At 43.1% G+C, this 411-nt stretch overlaps 1 protein-coding gene across 1 annotated transcript in view; it reads left to right on the top strand.

The window, feature by feature from the left end:
* Window positions 1-411, top strand: part of CSUI_011497 (heat repeat-containing protein) — a gene marked incomplete at both ends in the record, with an annotated part of 930 nt that continues 519 nt past the window's right edge. The window contains one exon of the mRNA XM_068071595.1: window positions 1-67. Within this exon, the coding sequence (XP_067916429.1) occupies window positions 1-67 (67 nt within the window). The remainder of the gene's footprint in view (window positions 68-411) is intronic.

Here is a 411-nt window from a genome sequence, read left to right as displayed (position 1 = left end):
GTGTAGGTTCGATAGCAGAATTATCTCAAGGTGCTGCGGCTGCTTTTCTTGTCCACGTTCTTCCTGAGTAAGAAAAACAACTCTCTCTCTCTGGATCGAACTCGTCAAGATATCTCCATAGCTTTCTTCTTCTTATTTCTTCTCTGTCCACTCATTAGAGAACTTTTCATCTCCTTCCCCTTTCAGAAAGGTGGAGAGTACAGAGAAAGGACAGGGACTGTAGAAAAGCATCCTGTTCTATGAACTTCTACAGCGATCTCTTAACACAGGAAACCTCTGGCTGAATCTTCGAGGAGGGGACCAATCCAGATTCTCTTCACTCTCTTACAAGATGTCTGTATCGGCTTATATTCGGAAATCCTATGTATTGATCTCTCCGGTTTCTTGGAGAGAGGAAAGAAGAAGAGAAGA

This window comes from Cystoisospora suis (genome assembly GCF_002600585.1).
Source record: "Cystoisospora suis strain Wien I chromosome Unknown contig_12478, whole genome shotgun sequence".
Classification (NCBI taxonomy): domain Eukaryota; phylum Apicomplexa; class Conoidasida; order Eucoccidiorida; family Sarcocystidae; genus Cystoisospora; species Cystoisospora suis.
This window is presented reverse-complemented; position numbering and strand designations above follow the sequence as displayed.